The 23,524-nt window shown below is 33.8% G+C and overlaps 1 protein-coding gene across 1 annotated transcript; it reads right to left on the bottom strand.

Annotated features, from left to right (window-relative positions):
- Positions 1-14,796: 14,796 nt before the first annotated feature.
- LOC127733744 (ski oncogene-like) lies at positions 14,797-23,323 on the bottom strand. Its single transcript, XM_052243059.1, has 5 exons — positions 21,935-23,323; positions 19,767-19,812; positions 19,176-19,247; positions 17,713-17,787; positions 14,797-15,757 (listed from the first exon to the last, which is right to left on the bottom strand). Exons 1-5 carry the CDS (start codon positions 23,321-23,323, stop codon positions 15,717-15,719), a joined length of 1,623 nt encoding a protein of 540 aa, XP_052099019.1. The 3' UTR covers positions 14,797-15,716.
- Positions 23,324-23,524: the final 201 nt, after the last annotated feature.

The following is a 23,524-nucleotide window of genomic DNA, read 5'->3' as shown; positions in this document are numbered from 1 at the left end:
CATCATGTTCTTCTTCTTTCTATACTGTACAGGGCTCCTCTGGAGCATTATCGCACAATCGGACTATGTACAGTTAAAATCGGAGTCGTGTGAGACGGGTTAAAAGCAGGTAAAAAAAACAAGTTGGTCCTTAGAAGCTGTACGTGCTGATTCTCTCCTTGAAGAGGCCAAGAGAATCAGCTGCGACCATGGTCTGTGGCAGGGAGTTCCAAAGGACTATACCAGCAGGGAAGAATGAGTATGAGTCTGGAAGCTTCTGGAGGAGCAGGCTACTTGCTGAAATTTCTGTGTGTGTGTCCCCTGGTTGCTAGGTAAACCGGCTGTAGCGATAGTGAAGGTATTTCAATCAGTTGGTTGATGAAATATTATGGTGCAGCGGGCCTTGTATCATCGTGACTGCAGGCTTTCTAAATGTAGTTGTTGGAGCATTGATGTTACACTGCTATCTCTCCTGTAGTCACTCGTGATGAATCTGGCTGCACGTCGCTGTATAGATTCGATGGCTGTGATATGTTGTTTGGTTGAATGGTCTCAAACAGTAGACGCATATTCAATCTGTGGGCGGACAAGGGTCTTATAGCTTGTTTCTTTGATGTTTTTTGGGCAGCTGCTTATGTTTCGTCTCAAGAATCCCAAGGTGTTGTTAGCTTTTTTCGTGATGTTACTGATATGTGGACCCCATGTGATCTTACTGTCAATTGTAACGCCCAAGTATTTCGCCCGGTCTGTTAGTTGTAAAACTTGGTCATGAATAGAATAGTCGGCGCCAGTTATTTTCCGCTTGTCGGTAATGCGGATGACTTCACATTTTTCCGGGTTGAAGCTCATCATCCAGTCTGTCTCCCACTGTTGCAGTTGATCAAGATCTTGTTGTAATATCTTGGCATCTTCCTAGCTCTCAATAAGTCTATGCATGAGGCAATCGTCTGCAAATAATCTAGTTCTAGACTGGACTTTTGGTGGTAGGTCATTTATATAGACTAGGAATAGTAACGGTCCCAGGACTGTTCCCTGTGGCACTCCAGATTTTACAGGAGCTGGCTTAGATGACACGCCATCGACCACTACTACTGCAAGAAAGCTCTTAATCCACTGCAGGGTGTTGCCTCTCACGCCATAGTAGTGCAGTTTCATAGCTAGTCTCTCATGGGGGACTTTGTCGAAAGGCTTACTGAAATCAAGCAAGATGGCATATATCTGCTGTTTTGAATTCAGTCACTTGGCGAGATCATCGATCGTGTTGATGAGCTGGCTTTCACATGATCGCCTTTTCCTGAAACCATGCTGTTCATCGGCAAGTATATTATTGGCCTCTAGGTGATTGGTGATTTGGCTGTAAATGATGTGCTCTACAACCTTACAGCAAACTGATGTTAGTGATACAGGACGGTAGTTGGATGCCTTTGCTTTATCTCCTTTTTTAAATATTGGAGTGACGAATGCTAGCTTCCAGGCATCTGGGACGGTCCCTTTGTCAATTGATGTCTGGAACAGCATTGTTAAAGTTGGAGTGATCACTGCCGCTGTAGTCTTCAGGAACTTGGTTGATATTTTGTCTGGTCCACTAGCTCTGTGAGGATTCAAGTCTTTCAACAATTTCTGTACACCATTCTCTGTTACCTTAATGTGTGGTGCTTGGTTGTGTGGTGATTCCCCAAGGTGTGGCATACTGTTTGAGTTTTCGATGTTGAAGACGGATGAAAATTGGCGGTCTAGTATTTCTGCTTTTTCTGATGGTGTTGGATGTAATATGCCCTCGTCACGTAGTAGGGCAATACCAGAGTTGTCAGATTTTTTGCTTTTGATAAATGAAAAGAATTTCTTGTTAGTTTTATCGTCTGATATCATGTTATTGATGTAGTTGTTATAGGTTGTCCTGCATGCATCTTTACTTTCTTTTTGGACTCTATGGTATCGATCCCAGTCTGCTTTTGCGTTGGATTGTTTTGCCTTCTTTATGAGCTCTCTTCTTTTTCCTACTATGCTTTTTGATGTTACGGTTGCACCAAGACTGGCTGTATCTATTAGACGTGTATTTTGATGGTACATGTTTGTTGATGGAATTTGTACATACAGTTCATCTATATTCATGTCGAATACCTGATATGTTGGAGAAAGTAAGATTTCTTGGAAAAGCCATTTGTTTAAGGCATGTTATCGGTCAGGTATGTACTGACTGGTCCTCTATTTGCCGAAAATCTGCGGTAGATTAGGAAACTAGAAAATCCGCAATAGATTAGGAAAATTAGAAAATTTGCCATAGATTTGAAATTTAAAAAATCTGCCATAGATCTGGGATGGCATGACGTCATATTTACCGTAGATTTGGAATATGCCATAGATCTGGAACCCTCAGTGGATGTGAGTCCTACATATATATGCATGTACAATGTGTAAACAATATATAAGTAGAGAATAATTCTAATGAATAATAAATGAAATAAACAAGTTATGTAGTTAGCTTCTATGTGATTATTTCCTTTTCTATGTTTTACGTTTAACTGTGGTTTAAAATTCGTGTGTCTCCGTTTCGTCTCATTTTCATATTTTTATATTCATTTAATCACACAAAAACTGTTTCATATTTTGTCATCCGAGCCCTTCTTTTGCTTACTTTACGTGTAATCATACGTTAAAGCCATCGGATGACCTCTATTGGTATACATCATTGTACTGGGGTTATCGGAGGAAAGTTGTCTCATTGGCAATTATACACTTTTTCCGAATTCTTACATTATTGAGGGACTTTTTTTTAAGAAAACTTGCTGAGGTTTATATACTCCCCCCCCCCCCCCCCCTCCTCGTTAACTGTTTCTGAAAAGACATAATTAACTTTAACTCTTAAACCAAATGTCATAAGGTTAAGGTCAAGGTCGTGTCCTAGATAGCGAATTTTGTGTTTTGGGCCCTATTTTATGTTTTTTTTTGTGTGTTTTAAAGCTTTTCAATGCTACGTCTATGTTAACACATGTTTTACATTATGAAAAGGAAAGAACTCTCAATTGTCCACGAACAATTGACATTTTAATTATCATTATTTTTCTTCCAATACTTTCACTACATGTAATTATGTATGTACTGCTTAAAACAGAAATGTTGTAAGTGCAAAGACATAATTATGAGATTGTCTGATTTTTACCATTGGACATCCTTATTACTAAATGTATAGAAAAACTAAATTCCTAATATCAATAAAAATAATTAATTTAGTGGATTTATGTTCTTCTTATATATATCTGGGGTCCGAATTTGTTAATACTGTCCATTTTACAATCAAACGTTCTCTATTCCTGTTTATTTAACGGTTTCTAGCCATCATTAGCTAGTTTTCTTAATTTAACTTGATGAAAATAAGGCGATGTTGAATGATTGCCGTTAAGACAACAATCCGCCGGAGACAAAGTCACATTGATAAGATTAATTTTTTTTTTAGATACAATCCGAAAAAAATCAATTTGCCATCATTTATCGAAAGTCTACCTATCACATCCTTTCAATCAGTATAACTACTATGAAGGGCAATTAAAATACCATTAAATCTGCAGTCTTTTCAGTCTTTTCAGTCTTTAAACTTAATTCTCTGGATATTGGTGTTTCAAAATATTCCTTAATATAGTTTATATACACTGTGGACCAATAAAAGATATTCTGAGATCTTATAATACATTCGCATTATTTTAAGTGCTTTATAAGACATCGTTCAATGAATAATTTTGACATAACATGATTTACACCGACAACATGTTAAATGGTTTTATTTTTTAATTTGGATGCATTATAGGCCATACAACAATATTATCATAACTTGCAAGAGAACTAGTTCCACTTATCAGAGGAGTAAGATATGCATATTCCATACTAATTATTACCTGTCTTTATGATCAAAGATTTTTGGCTAACTCACATTTTTGCCAAAATTTTATATAGAATATACATATAGATACATTTGTAAAGCAAATAGTTTTTTCGTTTTCAATTTCATTCGTCATTACAATCCTGAAATAAGCACAATTGAGCAGAACCCTTAATTTCATACACTTTCTCTCTGTTGTTTACTCGGGGCAAAGTTAATGTTTTACTATGAATAATACACAACTTTTATTTGGAAGTGTACAATTACATTATGCTATGAAGAATATTGTTATGGTTTCATTTAAAATCAAGTAACTGTGTTCTAAGGATATATGGAAATAAAAAGTACAAACTCAACAAGGACGGACAAAGAGAAGAGGTGATCAAGCAAACAATAGTCAACAAAAAGTACAGAAATCTATAAAAACGAGCCCCATCATTAATAGTCCGAGATTACCCTGACGTCCAACGGCTGTTTTGCCAGACAAGCTGGGGCCGTGGGGCGTCAGAGCTCGTCCCACATCAAAAAGTGGATATTTGCCCGTCCAAAATAGATGCGCTGCTTCGTCGCTTCTGGTGCCAACGGACGGCCTTGGAATTATATAAATCGGGTATCAATTTGTTCATTTTTCATTTATCTCTTCATTTATGTAAGTTTCACCTACCTGCCACCCTTTACTTTCTCATATTTAGACAGTTTTCACAGTGACCCACCGATTCTGGCATTTTGACTTTCATTTTGAAAGATTGTCATGTGATCACGAGAAAAAAGTAAGGCACAATGGACTATGGGAAATGATGTATGCATATGACCCTAGGTCAATATGAATATATAATCTAACACCTCGCTCATTTACGATGCAAGCAATGTAAATATCCGAGAGCTTTCGAATGTTATCGTGGTTGGCACTAAATGCTTAATACCGATCTCCTGTAAAGGAGGTGAAAAATCGTGGTTGACTACTAAATGTTAAATATCGATCTCCTTTAAAGGAGGTGAAAAAAAGTATAAATATTTGCATATTTGAGTCTCGAGGTCGCAAAATCTCTCGTAACTTGACGTCCATTTGAAAATAAAAGTAAAAATGTCTGAATCGATGGGTCTCAGTGAAAACTGTCTAAATATGAGAAAATAAAGGGTGGCAGGTAGGTGAAACTTACATAAATGAAGAGATAAATGAAAAATGAACAAATTGATACCCGATTTATAATATGAGGAAGGCGCTACCTTGAATGCCAGCTTACCAAGACCTGGGAATATATATGTTCCTGCCAAGACTATGTCCTAAATATTGATTGATTGTTGGTTCCCTTAACGTCCAGTTGCAAATATTTCATGCATGTTCAGGACGAATGTCCTACATATAGTTTTTGTCTAAAATAAAACAATAAGTTCAGATGGAAAATGTTAAGGGAACGATCATTGAACTTCAAAAGGCAGGATGGAGTATGTTTTTTTTTTCTTCAAAAATATTCTGATTCCCAAATGATTGATGAAAAAAAAATATTCTAATCAAGCAGAGGACAAAAAAATATTCTGAATCCAGATTATCCCCATTCGGCATACCTTCTAGTATTAATTTTTGACCAAATAATTTTGATTGATAGCGTTGAAGCCCTTTGCGTGAAAAAAAAAATCTAACTGATTACTCAAACAAAAAACCATACCCCCCCCCCCCCCCCCCACCCCGCCCTTTTGAAGCTAAATGGTTGCACCCTTATTGTCCAAACTGTTTTCTGCTGAAAATAAATTTATTGGGGATTTATCTAAATGACAATGCTTAATTAAATTCATTATCTTCTGCCATTTTCAAATCCCTTTTTCTTTCTTTGCAAATTTTACAAAATTTAAAACAATAAGACATTTGTTGTTTAATTTCAAAACTATGAATACTGTTATACAATCCATAACTTTATTAAATTAAGTTTTTGTTGATTTTCATGAAAAGTTGGATGATTTGGAATATCTTTTTCATCAATATCTAAAAGTTGTAGCTGTTTTTTTTTTATTTTGTATTACAAACAACGCTTTCTGTTTGTTGAATTATTTTTACTTTCTAAATTAGCCGGATGTTCATATTGTATTCCCAGTTTCCTGCATCTCATATATATGTGAGCAGCAAGAGGATCATTCTGATTGTTAAAAGAAGAGTTTGAATTTACAGTGAGCCTGTTTAGAATAATGTTTTGATCAGGTTTTTCATTTTGATCTAAGGGAGCTACCATTTGATTTATATGGGGGGGGCTAGGATGAAAAATTTTGTCCTGCATTTTTGTTTAGGTGTTATCTCTGTCCTGCCTTTTTATTTTTCACTCTATTCGGTCCTGCCTTTTTTTTTATTAGTTGATCCTGACTTTTTTTACATAAAATGTCATCCTGTCTATATTTTTGCCAAGACTAGTACGTTGCTCATCCTGCCTTTTTTTCACTCAAAACTGCCGTTTTTTTCAAATTTCATCATAGCCCCCCCCCCCCCCCCCCCCCCCCATAAAAATCAAATGGTAGTTCCCCCTAAGCATAAGGAACCATAAATAGGATTGTTAAGTTGATAATGTAAAGATTTTGCTATTTTCTAGGATGCTATTTAAAATTTAAGGGGAGAACACTGCTCAGCAGTATAAATGTATTCCTGATCATCTTCTGTTTGTGGGTTTCTACATCAATTTCATGTACTAATTCAGAGTTAGTTTTATGTCAGTTTTGCATTTTGTTTTATCAATGTTTATTAGCTTACTTTTGAAGTTTTTATACGACCGCAAAATAGAATTAAGAATGGAAATGGGGAATATGTGAAAAATTTGCTTTCGAGAAATGCAATCATGTCTTTGTTGTTGTCCGAAGACACATTTGGTTTCCGGACAATAACTTTAATTTAAGTAAATGGATCTCTATGACAATGTATGAAATTGTACCAGAAGGTTCAACTTCAATACACAAAAGGAAGGTTAGAATTGATTTTGGGGGTTGTCATATGGTACCCAACAATTTCGGGTTATTTTTTTCAATAATTTTTGTGTCTTTTCTGCAAAATTTTACCATTTTTACATTGATTATTTCTACAGGGTGTGTAAATTTTTTTATCGGTAATTTGTGCATTTTTCCTTTGATGTGTACTTCTTGATAATGCCGACGTCAGTATCAGTGAACTGGTCATGATAAAGAAAATATATTGGGTCAGTTTGTAATTGACGTGTGCGAGTGCACCGCAAAAGGATCTTCTTTCCCTTTAATTCACAAAATTCCACTTGATTTTTCTCGCAGAAACACACACGTTATTTCATGAATAAAACACTTGTCATTGTATGAAACTTTCAGTAATAAACATGATAAAAAGTTAGTTTAGCCTTTTTGAATGATTCACTGATTGTGTGAAAATTTGAACAGAAAATGTACGATAAACCTGATAAAATTGCATTATCTGCAGAATAATTGATAGCTTTCCTTACTATTCACAAGGACATATAACTAACATATCCTCCAGGAGGATAAGTCCATGCTATTCTGATCTGAGTTTTTATTCATACACAGTCTGGCATGGCTGGTGCTGTTCCAAGTTGTCTTCTTTCTCTGCATGTTTATTGAGAAGTTTTTGTTTGACCTGGTCAGTCACTATAAAGTGTTACAATTCATATTTAGACGCAACACATATATAGTGACCAAAAAGGTACCGCTTTCACATGTATGACATGAGAGAATCTAGAAAAAAAATTAAATGTACACATAATTTTTCAACATTTTTGTGGGACTATCATATAAAATTAAGGAGATATGTAGTTGGAGACTGCTGCTGAATAGAAATGTTCGGCTCACCTGATACCTGTTTTCAAATTAGTCCATATATTAAAGTTTGAAGGGTCCAAAAGTTAAAATGTTTGATTTCAACTGACATAACATTTTTGGTGTTTTTTATATGCTGAATCTACATCTGCGGTTGTATTATGCTGTGCTTGGCGAAGCATTTTATTGATCTTTGTTTGTAATTTATTTTATTTTGGTCATGAAAATTAACTTGTAGTGTGAAGTTGCTTACATTTTAAAAAGATGATAATTAATAGATAACTTCGCATGGTGACAACACTGACGTTTTCGTAGATTTACTTTTTCCCGGGAATGCTTCATCTGTTGATATATTCTCATTGTGAACTATTTGTGTATATTTAGATATATTAACCGATTTTAAAACACATGTATAATGTCAAATCATAACAATACAAATTGTTTAGTCTCGTCTCAAAGAAAACTTGGAAGATTTCAACAGTTATTTTTGTTGAATAGGTGCAAATTGGGTACTCGGTGCAATTTGGGAACTGTGACGTTATAGCCATAAGTGCGGTATGAGATTTGCTCATTGTTGAAGGCCGTACAGTGACCTATAGATGTTAATTTCTGTGTCATTTGGTCTCTTGTTGAGAGTTGTCTCATTGGCAATCATACCACATCTTCTTTTTTATATAAGTGTTTATTGCTTTAATAGGTTGAAATGGGCACCTGATAAAAGTATTCAGTAGAGGGAAAATGTTTTGATCAGGTTTAAACTGACGCATAAAATATACAGGCGACTGGGGGAGGCAATTATTTATATTGGATTATTGCATCTAAATAATGTGTCGGCAGCTTGAATTGCAAAGGTTGAAAGGATGTAGCCAACATACTTCCAAGTAACATGCTCTATACCTATCAAAAGTCATGGTATTATCATGGGTTATCAAAAGTCATGGTATTATCATGGGTTATCATAACTCCATCTTCCCATAAAATCCTATTTTGGACAATATGGGTGCATACAATATATATGTACCTATAAATGTATCACTCAGACTCAAGTCTCCTTTTACAGCTGTTTTATGATTAAACTTAGAGAGTAAAAAAAAACAGTCTCCATCTCCTGGGACTGTTTAAGGTAGATATGTGTCATAATCAATGACAAGATTTGTTCAGAGTTTGTCAAAGGAAGTACAGTCTACACTTATTGTCTGTACAGATACTGAGATAGTGAATTTGAATATATTTTTTTTTGTTTAAAACTTTTGTTAAGTTTTGAATTTCACCTGCATTTGTCTGTGAGCTACAGGAATAACCAACTTCATTATCACTGTAACTTGATGTGAGAAATTCTGTTACAGATGAATAATAGTGAGTAGTCATGGTCAACCAGAGCACCGGATTTTACTACCACCGGCTACGTTTCTCCCGAAATGTATTGCTTGCAGGGGTTTTTTCTGTGTTCCCATGGCTGGACGGAACTTTTACACTACAAATGTTATCATAAATTATGATATTGTAACTTTTAAATGAAGTACCTGGGGTTATTTAGGAAATTTGTCACTGATAATGGAAAGATGAAGCAGACGATGAAACATGTCGTAAGATGTTGTTGTCCACACTTCGGTTATTTCCGTGGTACAATAAAATTTAAATAAACTACACAAGTTACTAAAATTTCTAAATTCTTGTTTTTGTAAACAAATAAAAATTCATGTCGTATTTAACATCGAATTTATTCCGTTTTGTCCCGTTTTTTCAAGATCGCGATTAAACGAGAATCTGGCAGCCATTAAAAATATAAGGGTTAAACTAATGTCATGACAATGTCCTGACGGATATTCCAATGCTAATTTCGTTTTCATTATTTGAAGAATTAACTTTATATTTGAAGCCAAGCAAGAATACAATATTTATTTAATAAATATACGGGGAAAAAAAGAAAAAAATTTTTTTTTAAGAGTTAGATAACTTGACTTGACCAACTTCGAATTTTATTTTTTAAAAATCGTACGAGATTTAACGAGAGTGACGAAACTTTTTAGATTGATCATGTAGAGAGAGTTATCGTTCTTTATTCCAATTCGATGCTTCTACCATAAGTGCCAGCTAAAGCTGGCATATAATTCCAAGGCCGTCCGTTGGCACCAGAAGCGACGAAGCAGCGCATCTATTTTGGACGGGCAAATATCCACTTTTTGATGTGGGACGAGCTCTGACGCCCCACGGCCCCAGCTTGTCTGGCAAAACAGCCGTTGGACGTCAGAGTAATCTCGGACTACATCATTAACAGGTGTGTACTCATGCGCTCAAGGGTGTTCACTATCAGCTCAGTAGTGGCACCAGTGTTGTTGCATTAGGCAAGTAAAATATGTTGATAAGTTGCACTGGTGACAACATTAATTGGGGTAGGATAACAGGTTGTAGGTTACACAAGTGGGGCATATCTGTGGTAATTTGTAACATTTACGATTATTAAAATTTAAAAATTCATAGTATTCATAATATCCGTTACATCGCCCATCTGTAATTTATATTTTTGGTCTTCGGATTTTACAAATGCATATCTAAAAATGACTTAATCTTTTGTTATTTGTGCTAAATGACATTAACCATCAAGTATAGATAGTAAAAATAGATTTTCATCGATTAAGAATGTACTGTCCAAGAATTATGCCATTTTGCTTTATGGAAATTAAAGATAAGGGATTCAGTGAATACCGACTTTGATGTAAAATAGCACTTCTTACTCCATTCTTGTTTGCAACTTTTATAATTGGTATTTAGTTAACCCATTAGATTAATGATATAAGCGGCATATGCAGTTATAAATAAATTACATAAGCAGCCGCATGGCGCAATTTTTGCATTCCCCACCCACCCATCCCAGTAGCATTATTGAATGGGGTTAATTAAGCATAAATTATATATATCTCTTTTGCATTAATTAATTATAGGATACCACATGTATTATTTTTTTTATTATGTTTTATGATTACTCATATGTTTAGCTTTCAGAATTGCATTCTGAATTGACTTTAAAGGAATATAAAGCATCTGGGGATTGTCTACCCTTCAGATGATTGTACTGATTGCATTATTAACTGCATTTTCTTATTATCAAAAATTTGGCCAATTACACATCCTTACAAGTATGTTTAACAAGTATATTTAAAATTGTTTTTGCCTTGAATCCTAAAAGAGCAAAATGGGTTTTAAATCAGGCACATAGTTTTATCTTTTCAATTTTCTCACGGTTTGATATTCTTGGACCAGAATAATAATGTCTAATTGGGGTTGCATGTCTTCTGACTAATGTTTTGACAACCAAAATTTCAGAAATCGAAAAAAGGTTTCGCTAATGTGCAAAGCATATTTCAGGTTTCACAAATGATGATAAAATGTTTTCTCCTGTATATATCTTATATATTACCCTATACACAATAAACGTCCAATAGTTCTAAATGCCATTTCTGCTATGACATTGATATACTCTCCATTTAACCAGGCTCTATATATGTTCATTTTTAAAGATCGTAGTAAACTTACGTTACTTAGGGGTTTATTACAATAAGATTTACTGTACATAATTGTCCGAACAGGTAAGGAAATCTGATAAAATATTAATATACCAAAATGAAATATTTCTAATAAATAGATTGAATGGAATTGATTGTCAGTCGAAAGTTCACTGTCTAAATCAATGGGAGTTGTCTTACTTTGGTCATGGACTACTTAATTTAACTGGCTTTGGTGATTTTGAAATAAGCATAAGTTAGACTAGGAATTAAACATTTCATTTAAAGAGTTGAAACTGGGATAAGAGACACAATTCCTGTAAATGCTTACGAGTACTCCTATATCGGTGCTTTGTTTCTATTGTTTTTATGTGAGTAGTTTTTTTGTGCATCGTTCCGATCTGTTGAGTTGGGCAATTTGCAAATTATTGTTACAGTTTATTATATGCTGTACTATTACAACAGTGTCCCAGGTTTCTGGAGGGTTGAGCGAGCACACACATTTTTTATCCCGACACCCCTATATATTGGTTGATGTATATCATATTTGGTTTTTTTGTTTTTTTTGTTTATTGTTTTGTGCATAAATCAGAAGGTTAGTTTTCTCGTTTGAATTGGTTTAAATTTGTTATTTCGGTGCTATGCGTCATTAGGTCCCTGGGAGAGTTGTCTCATTGGCAGTCATACCATATCTTTTTTATTATTATATTAACCCCGTCATATTCTTTATGTGCATGTCCAAAGCCAGGAGGACCCTGTAGTTGTCGTTGATTCATGTCTGTCGTATTTGTTTTTGTAAATTATTTTGTTATAAATTCGGCCGTTGGTTTCTCGTTTCATTTGTTTCATATTTTTCATGTCGGTGTCTTTTATAGAAAAGAGGCGAAACATACCAAAGGAATATGCAAACTCAAAAAGTCGAAAACAAACTGACAATGTCATAGTAAAAATCGAAAACAAACTGACAATGTCATGGTAAAAATCGAAAACAAACTGACAATGTCATGGTAAAAATCGAAAACAAACTGACAATGCCATGGTAAAAATCGAAAACAAACTGACAATGTCATTGTAAAAATCGAAAACAAACTGACAATGTCATGGTAAAAATCGAAAAACGACGTAAAGACAAATAACAGTACAAAAAACACAACATAGAAAGCTAAAGATTGAGCAACACGAACCCCATCAAAAACTGGGGTGATATAAAGTGCTCCGGAAGAGTAAGAAGATCCTGCTTCACATGTGGCACTCGTCATGTTGTTCATGTAAGTATAAACCCGGTGATGAGTCTAATTCGGTAGGTCACATTCGTGGAAAGAGGACTGGGTTGTGGTTACGACAATTGAATCATATCCATCGTCATCTGTAAAACAGATATTTCACAACGGTCAACTAACTGGTAATGTCGTTATAGCTAACTATACGGTATGGGGTTTTTTCTCATTGTTGACGTACGGTGACCTATTATATAATTGCTTATATCCACGGCATTTGAACTTTGGTGGAAAAATGTCTCATTGGCCATATAACTACATCTCCTTATTCTTATATAAGAAGTCAAATACCTATATATCTGTTTGTCACTGATCAATTCTTTGTAATATATACATTTGGAGGATTGAATATCGTTGAACAATTTTCACAAGTAAAAGAGATTAACAATACCAATAATTATATTAAATAACGAATTTTTCAATTATAAAAGGTATACGGGTAGATATTAGGAAGAAGTACAAGTGCAAAATTGAATAGAATAGAGAAAGGAAAGGGGGAATGTGTCAAAGAGACAATAACCGCACCAAGGAGCAGAAAACAGCTGAAAGCCACCAATGAGTCTTCAACGCAGTAGAAAATACCGCACCACCCGGAGTCGGGCATCGACTGGCCCCTAAATAAAAATGTATGGATTTTGCTCATTGTGACCTATAGTAGCTAACTTTTGTGTCATTTTGTCTCTGGTGGACAGTTGTCTCATTGGCAATCATACCAAATCTTTTTATTTTTAAAGAGTGTTTTTAATATTGTATTTCTATTGTTTCATAGATCAAACTTATTCGTTCAGTTTATGTTTACTTGTTTTTATTTAAATGTCTTTTTTATTGAGTTAAGCCATTTCAATTGATATTTTATAGTGCGTCTTTTTATGTTGTAATGTTACACTATCGTATCAGGTTAGGAAGAAGGTTGGCGCCTGTTAAAACGTTTAAACCCGCTGCATTTTTATGCACATATCCTGAGTCCGGAGCCTGTTGTTCAGTGGTTGTCGTTTGTTGGTGTGGTTCATAGGTGTTTCTCGTTTCTCGTTTTTTTTATAGATTAGACCGTTGGTTTTCCTGTTTGAATTGTTTTATAGTCATTTTGAGGCTTGCTGTTCGGTGTGAGCCAAGGCTCTGTGTTGAAGGCCGTACTTTGACCTATAATTGTTAACTTTTTTATACATTGTGACTTGGATGGAGAGTTGTCTCATTGGCACTCAAACCACATCTTCTTATTTATATTAAACCAGTTTAATAATACTATTCATTCCAGTTAAGCACACATAAAAAAAAAATAATCTGAATTTTTGGTTACACCCTTACATTATTTACCTAACTGCTATATCTTGAACAACACATGAAAAAGTTGCTAGATATATAGTTGTGACCTGTGGCAGTTTAAAGCAAAAAAGGAAACTTTACGTACTAATCCATCTAAATGAAACTGTTAATAACTAAATAATGACTTAATTAGAATCTCAAGTAACAAAATTTACACTCTTTCTTTCTCTGTGCATGCATGTATTTCTAACTACATTTAATGCACACAACTATCATATTTCAGATTTACCTCACAAAATGTATGTTTCTGTTACAATAATTTCTCTGTAGATTTCGTCTGGTAACATGGATTGATAGAGTTTTTTGCTTCACCACAATTGATAATTATGTCAGACATATGCAGGATAAGAACAAATTAACTAAAAAATGTATGTTATAGTCAAATGATGTACAATTTTAACAGTCTAATGGATAGAGATAGGAAATTTTCCCTTGCAACAGGCCACATATTGGTCCCTAAAATAAATGTTGCATGCTTTCTTTAACGTGCACAGGGTTGGCCTCTCTCTAAACGAGACAGGCAGCGGATTAAACACACCATTCTGCCAGAAATGGATATGTATTTGTAAATCTGCACTACCAAACGGACACCCGTCTTTACTGCAGGATAAAATAAATTCAAGTGACCATATTTCTTTGCCCCTGGGATTTGTATAATGAGTAACCAAGAACTGATCATATCAAATAAACGCTGGCATTGTACAGCGAATAACAATAAAACGTTGTCAAATCATGTACGGAAATATTTCCATTCACAGTTGTGTAAATATAAGAAAATTTAAACGAGGAGATGCTAACCCCCTATGATAGGTGTAGATAATGAAATCAAACTGTCTTTAAAATATTTGAATGTCAAATGACGTTAACAAGCAAAGGTTTTATTCACACAGTGCAATTTCAGGCAGATGCCGGATATTACTGTGTCGCTTTTTTTTTTTGTCATGTGGTTGAACCAATCCCATACCTTTATATTTCTGTAAAGAATTAAAAAGAAAACTAGAAAACACGAGATATTTTATTTTTCTACATACATCTTATTCATAAAATAAATAAATATTACTGTTGTTCATGGCAAAAACATGAATATAATTATAATTTATGTACGAATTACACAATTTCTATGTCACTCTATCTATCAGAAAAGGGACAAAATAACAAACTCGAACGAAATTCATTCACAAAAAAGGCACTATGGTAATGAACTGATTGACATCCTCATATTTTCCTAATTTATTCCACAAAGCAGGTCTTTCCATTCGCTTCCTTTGTTTTTCGTAGATTTCCTTAGATAAGATTATGGTATATAGGACATCCTGGTACCAAGTCAAGTAAGAGCAAGGTAAAGAAGTTATACCAAGCTTTTAATCGGTACAATTTTTGGGGGAAATTAACTGCTTTATATTTTCTTTACACGACAAAAAATCATCGGAAAACAGTAAACTTTCACCTTAAATTACACCAATTATATGTTTGATTTTTCTTATTTTGGTTGTTCTTACTTGACTGAGTACCAGGATGTTCAACCACAGAAAAGGTAACCTGTCGAAAAATTATATAATCCGTAGTCAAAAGTCGGTAAAATGAAAATAGTCTATTGAGCTTTGAGATGATTTTATAATGAAGCGAGTCGGCAGAAAGCGAATGTCCTGTTTGAAGTGACAACGTGTAACAATCTGAAGATAATTCAAATATAAAGATTATTATCATAAACAAAAATGTCGTCCTTTAAAAACTGTATCCCAAACTTTTACAAAATGTTGTTTTGTTCCTTTTCTTTCGACGATATAGGTACATCTGTGTTTTATAACATTTTCAACGAATGTTATTAGAAAATTATTTAAGCATTCACACAATTTTATTGCACCTAATACAGGCTTTGGTTTAATATAGCACTAAATATCACGAACGACAAAAAAAGTAAAATTGTATTTATTTCAACAATATCATTTCATGTCCTCTGTGAACTGTTATTAATGTTTTATCCTATACGTCACTTCCTGCTGAGACGTCATGTGATCTTACACCTGAAAAGATATTTAACGTCTATGTATTAGATAAACAATCACAGGAAAATGTTGAAAACTGAATTTTCCATTAAGATGAACATATTAGACGAACCATTAACAATTATGACTGTTTATATGTACATTTTATGAATGATATACTAGTATCAGAGTATTCGTCTCTATCTGAGACAAAATAATTGGAGGCACTTTGACCAAAATTGTGGAACATGTTTTTAATATGTCAGAAATTCACATATTTCAAAAAAAAGACGACCAATTTTTTGCAAAAATGGTATACAGTTCCTAGATAAGTTTGCAGTCAACAGAAAGATAATATACACCTGCAACGTGCAACTACATAATGAAACGACACTCATAGTTAAACTGTAGTTCATAGACAGTATGAAAAAATGTTGGGTTTCATTTAAAACAGTGATGTGATCGGACAAGAATAGGAACGCTGGATTCATTATGTTATCAATGAGTCACAACTGCCCATTTTTTATGGGATTGTTCTCAGATTATTAAATATCAGTCTCGCTTTGAATTTTTTTTTGCTTAAAATTTAAAATCATTGCTCAAATACAGTATTTAGAACAATCCCGATTACGTTATATCAATGTAGTATTATACATAGCGTTTAGAAATAGCAACAGGAAGTTGGTCAGTGATTGTCATTTTTTTTTGTTTGGGGATTTTCAAAATTTGTTGTAGATGTAAAATCTGTGATGGTGTATGTGTTATCCTTTCACATTGTATATGACTGGAGACGATTAACAACTTGATAAATTATAAAGATACCTGTCTATTGTTACAATTTAGATGTATTTTTTGTGTTTGTGTCATTGGGTTGCTGTCACATTGGTATACACCATACGTCTCTTTTTATTCTTATAACTAAATTGTAGTATTGGTCACTCTTTCTTATGGTACCGCCTTACGTGTTACTGCTGTCGAATACTTTTGGAATAAAGATAAGAATATAATATCTGTCAATCACACTACGAACTGTTGAGGCTTTTAACAGGAACAAGTAGCGAAAATTAGAACAGAATTTCGCATAGTTTGGACATGGCGTATATTTGCAAATCAGTAAATATGAGCATTTTACAGTAGAAGAGATATGACAAGATTCATTATTTGGCCCCTGAAGATGAAAAAATAATCAAATTCATCTATTCTTGTTAAAGTGGTATAAAGTGGACACTTCAGTTGGGAAAAGTCAGTTTTAATGTTACTCTGATGCCATACGCATGTTAAACAGGACATATTTGACATCAAACGGTGCCTTTACACATTTTTTTGGTAAATTTTGTTTGCGTGAAGTGCATGCCCTAAAGAAAAGGTGTAAGACATAGTTTTAATCATATCAGACAGACTTGTGTATTTTAAAGAACATCTGAAGGATATTTTGGATAGATTTATGATACAGTACTTTTTGATTTTCCAATTAGTTGGCTTATTTGCAATCATACTTAATGCATCTCCTTTTGTATATTGATTACTGTATATATTTTTTCATATCGTTGTCCATGAGGAAACGAAACAAAATATATTGCACCTACCATTTAGAATTTAGAATCAAACCGTGCGTACAAAACTAACACTAAATTATTCTGTGTCTGAATGACTTACAATTGTCTTTTATTGACTATAAAGTTGAAACTTGTCTAAAATTACTGGTTAAATATTTTACTTTAACACTAATGTTAGAAAACATCTGCATTTTTACAATTTAAAAGAAAAGCCTTGTGTTCACAGATCTATTGAATCCGCCCTTTTTCGAAATAAAGATGTTTCACCTGTTTTGACACAGTACCTTGTACATATCTAACTTCCAGTCTTGAGTTAGATAATGTCTATGTCAACCTTTATCGCTTAACAATTCTGATCTTTTGTAAAACATATTAGAATTAAATAATTCATTTTTATATAAACAAAAATATTTGTACATAAACATATATTGCACAAACCTTGATGGGATTTTCGTTTCTTTTCTTTCTGTTTTCGTAGCATCTTTGCTTTGATTAAAAACTCTTTTATTTTATCTGGGAAAAACATAAGATAACATATCAGTATCATTAACATTAACAAATTCATTTTGAAAGAAATCCTTTTTCTGGCGGAGTTTTTTTTAAGGTATGATGTGGTGAGTATATACAATACTTTAGCAGAATACTTAAAAGTCAAATGTGAGATTGTTCCAGTTACATGTGTACTTAAGACTGATTGAATTTAAGATATAACATGTATGAATGATCACTTCTGTACGAGTAATTTTTTAACGTTAGACTAGGTTTTTTTTATTTTATCGTAAAGCACTATTTCATTGTATTACCTTAGCAAAGCTGTTCATGAACCATATATATATATAACCACTGGTTATTTTTCTACTAATGAACATACACCTGCATTGACTATAAAAATAAGGAGATGTGGTATGATTGCCAATGAGACAACTATCGACCAAAGTTCAAATGAAGTGGATGAAAGCAATTATATTCAACTTTACGGCCTTCAACAATGAGCAAAACTAATACCGTATAGTCAACTATAAAAGGCCCCGGCATTAAAACAATTCAAGGAAGAAAACAAACGGCCTAATTTATAACAAAACAATTAACCAAAGACAACCACTGAACTACAATCTCCTGACTTGGGACAGGCACATAAAGAATGTGGCGGGGTTAAACATGTTTGTGAGCGCTCAACCTCCCCCTAACTGGGACAGTGGTGTTACAGCACAACATAAGAACAAACTGTACAAATCAGTTGTAATGGGTTTAAAACAAAAGATCGGTACGAGGGGCACAAATAACTAACATTAAAACAATAGACACAAAGCACCGACATAAGATTACTCGCAGTTACTGGAAGCTAGTTCGAAGCCAATTATAACTAATAATTAAATCAAGTTCTATCAGACTTAGTATTAATAATTACACATCCAACGGATTTAGTGTAACGACGTTATATTAAACAGTCTGAGAAACGCATGACCATGTGCAATGACAAAATATACTGACTGTTTATATTTGTATTAACGCTAGTCTAAAATTATTTTTTTGTGTTATCCAATAGAAGTCAAGTATGTCCTGATGAAAAGAGCACACACATGCATACCCATTCTTCCAAAATATATAAATTACAACAGAGCGAGTTTTCGGTAAACAGAAGTAGAATATCCAAGTAATTAGGTACATGTGACACGGAATGGCATAACCAGATGGTGAATGGTGTCATATATAAAGAGGCTATATATATATGACTTGCAGTTGCTTAGTAAATATTACGACAGAAACAGAAACATGTTACGGCCATATGGATATACGGGTATACGGACTGACCAGTACTTAGCTCTCTTTTGGAACAAGGATATAACAATGAGAAAGTTGTGTTTGTTAATAGTCGGTACTACAATAATGAAATGACTTACCGACTGAAAACGATTCAAGATCGCTGTCGTCAAACAGGTCGTCGTCACCAGAACTGCCTTCTTCTTTGTCATCTGTAATTAAAATAAACAGTCATATAAATATATTTACAAGTTGGTATGAGTATGAAATAACAAAACAAATGATTTTCTAATGATTGCAAATCTTCAAATAGTTACCGTTGACTGGTAGATTTTGCGAATCTAAATCGACACGCGATTAATAATTTTAACGGGATAGTTTTCTCAATTACATCATTTTCTCGCCAAACTTGAACTGGTCAAATTCAAATAGTATGATTACACATATTATTGGCATTTAGTGATACAGATATACTGTTTTTTCTATTACTATAAACCTTTCGTGGTAAATATATACAAATTTCCAGTACTGTCCAACTACATGTAAACCGATTTTTTAGCATTGTTGTCTGGAGACGGGTCATCAACAAGTTTAACTTTTCCTGATCGACAGGTTCGTTTAGCACTTCATATCTTTATTCTCGTTAATCAAAGTACAATTGTATGGATAGGATTTTTTCAACGCGAATTTGGCAGTTTGAATAATTATCTTTTGAAAATAAAGTAACTTACTGTCCTGGATTTCTTTCATTTTTTCCGTTTGATCCACCTCCATAGACTAAAAAAGTCAAGATTATCAACATCATATGATACTTAAATAGCGATAAACTAACTTGTAACAGAGAGAGTGTAATTTTTTGTTTTTCATTTCATCATTTGTTTTCCAAATGACGCTATAAAGATCTATAAAGGATTCGGTCTTGAAAAATCACCATAATATGATCTAGACAATGCTCAAAATACTATCTATTTTCTTTTTTTGTTTTATTCGTGTTTTAATTTTGAATTTTTAATGAAATGTACTTTCATATTTTAATGTTTAACCAAATTGTTTAGTGTTTTTTTTTCAGAATATTTGGAAGTCAAGATGTTTCTAATATGATTTTAAAAGATTTTGTTTCTCAACACTACCTAATTTAAAACATCACTTTTCAAAACTGTGGTTTCTGATGCTTGACCTAAAGCTGGGCTGTATTCGTTTTTCTTCCAATTGATATATTAGACTCCTTATCCAAACTGACTCCTAATACAATATGGCTACCTCAATAAAAGAGGGGCGAAAGATACCAAAGGGACATTCAAACTCATAAGTCGAAAATAGACTGACAACGCCATGGCTCAATAACACGTTCAATATCAAAGTACACATGAACTATAAGAGAACAAAGTAATTAAGCTGGTCAAAAATCATCTTTTCTAAATATCATATTTGGAGTACTGATAGATTGCATGTGGTAGATTACCAATATAACGGCTATAAAGGGCAAGTATAGCTATAGAAACAATGTATTCATTATAAAACTATTGCTTTATTTGAAACCAATTAATAAATGTTATATGTGACCGTTGAGTTCGGTGTTTTGGGAAATACTCCATTACACAGACATGTTATCATTTTTGTCTTCTTCCGTAATATACAACTGTTATTTCGTAAATTAATTTACTGCGGGATACATACATTAATTTTCTGTGGCATATAGAACAACCAACGTTTAGAATATTCATTAACATTATATTTATATGCAACTGAAATGTCATACCATTTAATTATTTTTTTCACAACGAGCCATCGTGAAATGTCACGTGTCACAATTTTAACTATCACATTCGGAAAATTAGACTTGTACAATGAATACCTCTCTCCAGAGGACATAATTATTAGGCTTTCAAAAATCATTTTACATTGAAAACAAAATTATTCCCTTAGATAAAACTCTGAACGATCCCAATCACAATTGAATGTGGCCGACGCATGGTTTGTCAGAAATTTGATTAGTTTTGAGATACTGTATTCTCATATGGCAATGTAATTAGAAATTAAACCAGAAATATCAAAGTTTAATGACGTTATAGGAGATATAGTTATACTTTTTGTGGCTATTTTCACTAGTTTTGTAATTATTAAACAGAAAATATTGTTAGTCCACACTTAAGGTGATATTCTCAATTGTTTTTGTGATGAGAATTAGTTATATCACTGTATTATATGACAACATCTTGTGTTTCTTATTAAAAGCTTACAGCATTTTCAGGAATTATAAGTTATATTGAATTAATTTTGATTTTGTATGAAAGCAATTTGAATTTGTTTTTAACAATATATTAAAGTAAACTTCGACACATCTTGCAAGCATTAATATAATGTTCATAAAATTGAGAATGGAAATGGGGAATATGTCAAAGAGACAACAACCCGACCATAGAATCAAACTGTAAGAATATGAGTGAACAAGAGACCTCAAATGGTATTGGTATCATCTAGACTATAAAACAAGTGGTTGAACTGATTGCTTGAACCGAAACGCCTGTAACGCAAACATTCAACTTGCCTTATTTCCATTTTTTTTATAATTGTCTTCAATATTCTTTTCTTGTATTTAGTAAAACGCTTTTTGAAGATGTCTACCGAATAGTTTAGTTAAAAAACATTTGTGGCAATGGATTCGCTTCAGCATACTGTGTAATGTTATGCAACGCAGATATGCATACACGTACGTCTATGGTACAACATTTATCAGACCAAAAGTTTGGAAAGCGAAAATATGTTATGTTGGACAGCACAAAAACCAAGAGCCTCAACATAATTACCGATAAAAAGGCATAAAAACTTTTGATATAACACAACATAAAGTTAGATTTACATATGTACATGCTTTTGAATTTAAAAAAAATAGACTCACCTTAGTTTCGCGGATACTGTTCTCATGGCTGCAAACACTGAATATTTTATTGTTTTGACTTTCCTCTTGATCTTTACAGAGTGTCTTCTCTTCTGTTTCAATATCAATGCTGTCATCATTACACGATGAAAATTGATCAACAATTTCTTCTTCTGACGGCGAATTAGTTGTACTTATATTCTCATTTTTCTTATCTTTCTTTTCTTGGCTTGACGTTATTTCTGAGAGTTTACTCATTTCATCCATGAATGATTCGGTGGTATCAATTAATGGCAAAGGGAACTGTGGATGTCCGTAACTGGACATGTTGAATTCGGGACTGAATGGAACATTGCATGATGAAGGGACACCATGACGTTGCATGTACAAGGATTTCCACCAAGGAGTGTAATTCAGACTCATTGATCGTAGCATGTCGCCATATGAGGCCACTGGTGAATGACTTGCTGGAACCGGAAATGCAGAATGCATGTTGTCTGCCATATTTAGCCGATACAAATCCGTACTTTGCATTCCTTGATACGTTCTCATCATTGATGGAACAACTGGAGATTTATATTCTGTTGATTCTCTTGACCTGTTGGGTGAAAGAGTAAAGTTCGGTTTCCCACTAGATGTTCTCTTACGACAGCCTCCATTGAACATTGCTTTTACATCCTCCCATGCAAACAGCATAGTTTCCGCTGGAGTAGATTCTACCAAATGAAGGTGACGACGCCAAGAATTAAAATTGGCAGCATCAGGATGCCTGTAGGCGCTGCTTGATGTTTTATGATAGTGGAAAATAAATTTATTTGGAGAAAAGAATGAATTACATGTAGTACATTTGATGCATTTTGCACGTGAACTGTTGTATCGAGATGGCATAAACATTCCCTGACAGCCCCATCCACAGGAATGTTCTACTTGAAAGGAAAAGTTCTCCGGAAGCTTAGGCGGTGGGATGTCTTCTAGAAAAGATTTGACAAGACGCTCTGCTTCTCTTTTTGTAATAAGTCCACATCTTCTTGACGATACGGGCATAGCGCCACTACGGCGTAGTACTTCAAGTTGTATTGGTGAACACTGCATGCATGTTATCCCAAGCGCAACTCTCCTATTGTGGATTTCATTGTAGCTGAAATCTCGTAGTAGTGTGTTAGATATTTGTGCAAGACAAAGTCTTTCTTTATCTTCTACATAAAGGCAAACAATGGGGACGCCAAACAAACTAATCGTACCAATTTGCGCATCCGTCGATCCTGAAACAATATCTTTGCTAGTCTGGTTCTGCAAATCATCAGCAAGTTTTGATTCATCTGAAATGTTTGAATCAAAGCTTCTCGGGAAAACTGCTGGTGCAATAATAGACTGTTGGCGTTTTTCTTTCGTACCTAAGTAAAAATACATGTTACAAATTAAACTAATTTCAAATTACAAAGTAATAGCATTACTGAAAATAAAACAGCATTGACAAACAGATACAAAATAAACATCCTTTTCCATAAAAAACCCTAACCTCTTAAATTAATATAGATATATATGTATGTAACGCTTTATAAATGATTGGTTGATTGGTGACTTAACGTCCATTGCCAAATAGCACATGTT

This window comes from Mytilus californianus, unplaced genomic scaffold (genome assembly GCF_021869535.1).
Source record: "Mytilus californianus isolate M0D057914Y unplaced genomic scaffold, xbMytCali1.0.p SCAF_3, whole genome shotgun sequence".
NCBI lineage: Eukaryota > Metazoa > Mollusca > Bivalvia > Mytilida > Mytilidae > Mytilus > Mytilus californianus.
Note: the sequence above shows the minus strand (reverse complement) of the source record. Positions and strands in the feature narration are given on the sequence as shown.